At 42.5% G+C, this 1,762-nt stretch overlaps 1 protein-coding gene across 1 annotated transcript; it reads right to left on the bottom strand.

Moving 5' to 3' along the window:
• Positions 1-460: 460 nt before the first annotated feature.
• LOC145895621 (uncharacterized) lies at positions 461-1,332 on the bottom strand. Its single transcript, XM_082984421.1, has 2 exons — positions 1,309-1,332; positions 461-1,144 (listed from the first exon to the last, which is right to left on the bottom strand). The coding sequence occupies exons 1-2, from the start codon at positions 1,330-1,332 to the stop codon at positions 461-463; spliced, it is 708 nt and encodes a 235-aa protein (XP_082840547.1).
• Positions 1,333-1,762: the final 430 nt, after the last annotated feature.

The raw sequence follows: 1,762 nt of genomic DNA, 5'->3' as shown, positions 1-1,762 counted from the left end.
TCGAAAAGTCATATACTGCAAAATGGACAAGTGCTGAAAGCGCATAGTTACATACGTTGTGCAACCGCAAACGCAATACTGGAGTATCAGCGTTTTCCACTGTATAATAAAGCTTGTACTGAAAAAAAATATTTTTTATCGAAAAGTCATATACTGCAAAATGGACAAGTGCTGAAATCGCATAGTTACATACGTTGTGCAACCGCAAAGGCAATACTGGAGTATCAGCGTTTTCCACTGTATAATAAAGCTTGTAACTTAATAATCTGTTCTTCTGGCAAAGATAAAACGTAACTTTATTCACCGACGTTTCGCCTGTTATTCAACAAGGCTTCCTCAAGGTAATGGTACAGTGCAGCACACAACTAACACCAAAAAACGTGCCAACACGAAAAAGGGGATAACGCTAACACCGCTTGTAAAATCATGTGATGTATAAAAATGGGCGGGAAAACTACAGTTACAGTAAGTTGTTATAGAGCACCGGGAAGTAAACGCACTGTTCCCTATCATTAACACAGCGATTGTTCTTGTGGATGTGGAGCGCTTCTAGGAAGAGGCGCTTTGTATGGTCCACCTCCTTTTCCAAAACCTTAGCCTTGTCAAAGGCGATCTGATGACCTTTTAAGGCAGCATGCTTGGCTAACGCTGTTTTATTTGCGTCTTTCGACGCAACGTCGCGGCGGTGCTCCTTAATTCTGGTTTTCAAGGCTCTTCCGGTTTCCCCGATGTAGACACCCTCGCACTCTCCACATGGAATTGAATAAACTACTCCTTTTGGTTCCGCTACCTCCATGACAATGGGGTGCGACACCAAACTGCGGAGTGTTGTATGGGGTCTAATGTATACCTTAATCCCATAATCTGTCAGCATTCGCTGCAAAGTCTCGGTGAGTGTGGGGACATAGGGAAGAACCACCGTGCCGTAGGTTGGCGTCGGGTCTTTGTGTGTGACGGCCGATCTTCGACGTAATATCCACGAGGGATACGCGTTTTTCCTTAGCGCATTCCGGATGATAGTGATCTCTTCATAATAATCTTCTTTGCTTGAGACCAAGTGAGCCTTGAAAACCAGAATTAAGGAGCACCGCCGCGACGTTGCGTCGAAAGACGCAAATAAAACAGCGTTAGCCAAGCATGCTGCCTTAAAAGGTCATCAGATCGCCTTTGACAAGGCTAAGGTTTTGGAAAAGGAGGTGGACCATACAAAGCGCCTCTTCCTAGAAGCGCTCCACATCCACAAGAACAATCGCTGTGTTAATGATAGGGAACAGTGCGTTTACTTCCCGGTGCTCTATAACAACTTACTGTAACTGTAGTTTTCCCGCCCATTTTTTATACATCACATGATTTTACAAGCGGTGTTAGCGTTATCCCCTTTTTCGTGTTGGCACGTTTTTTGGTGTTAGTTGTGTGCTGCACTGTACCATTACCTTGAGGAAGCCTTGTTGAATAACAGGCGAAACGTCGGTGAATAAAGTTACGTTTTATCTTTGCCAGAAGAACAGATTATTAAGTTACAATATGCCTGGCAGCAACAAAAACATAATAAAGCTTGTACTGAAAAAAAATATTTTTTATCGAAAAGTCATATACTGCAAAATGGACAAGTGCTGAAATCGCATAGTTAAATACGTTGTGCAACCGCAAAAGCAATACTGGAGTACCAGCGTTTTCCACTGTATAATAAAGCTTGCAATGAAAAAAAATATTTTTTATCGAAAAGTCATATACTGCAAGATGGACAAGTGCTGAAATCGCA

Source organism: Ascidia mentula, chromosome 3 (assembly GCF_947561715.1).
Source record: "Ascidia mentula chromosome 3, kaAscMent1.1, whole genome shotgun sequence".
NCBI lineage: Eukaryota > Metazoa > Chordata > Ascidiacea > Phlebobranchia > Ascidiidae > Ascidia > Ascidia mentula.
This window is presented reverse-complemented; position numbering and strand designations above follow the sequence as displayed.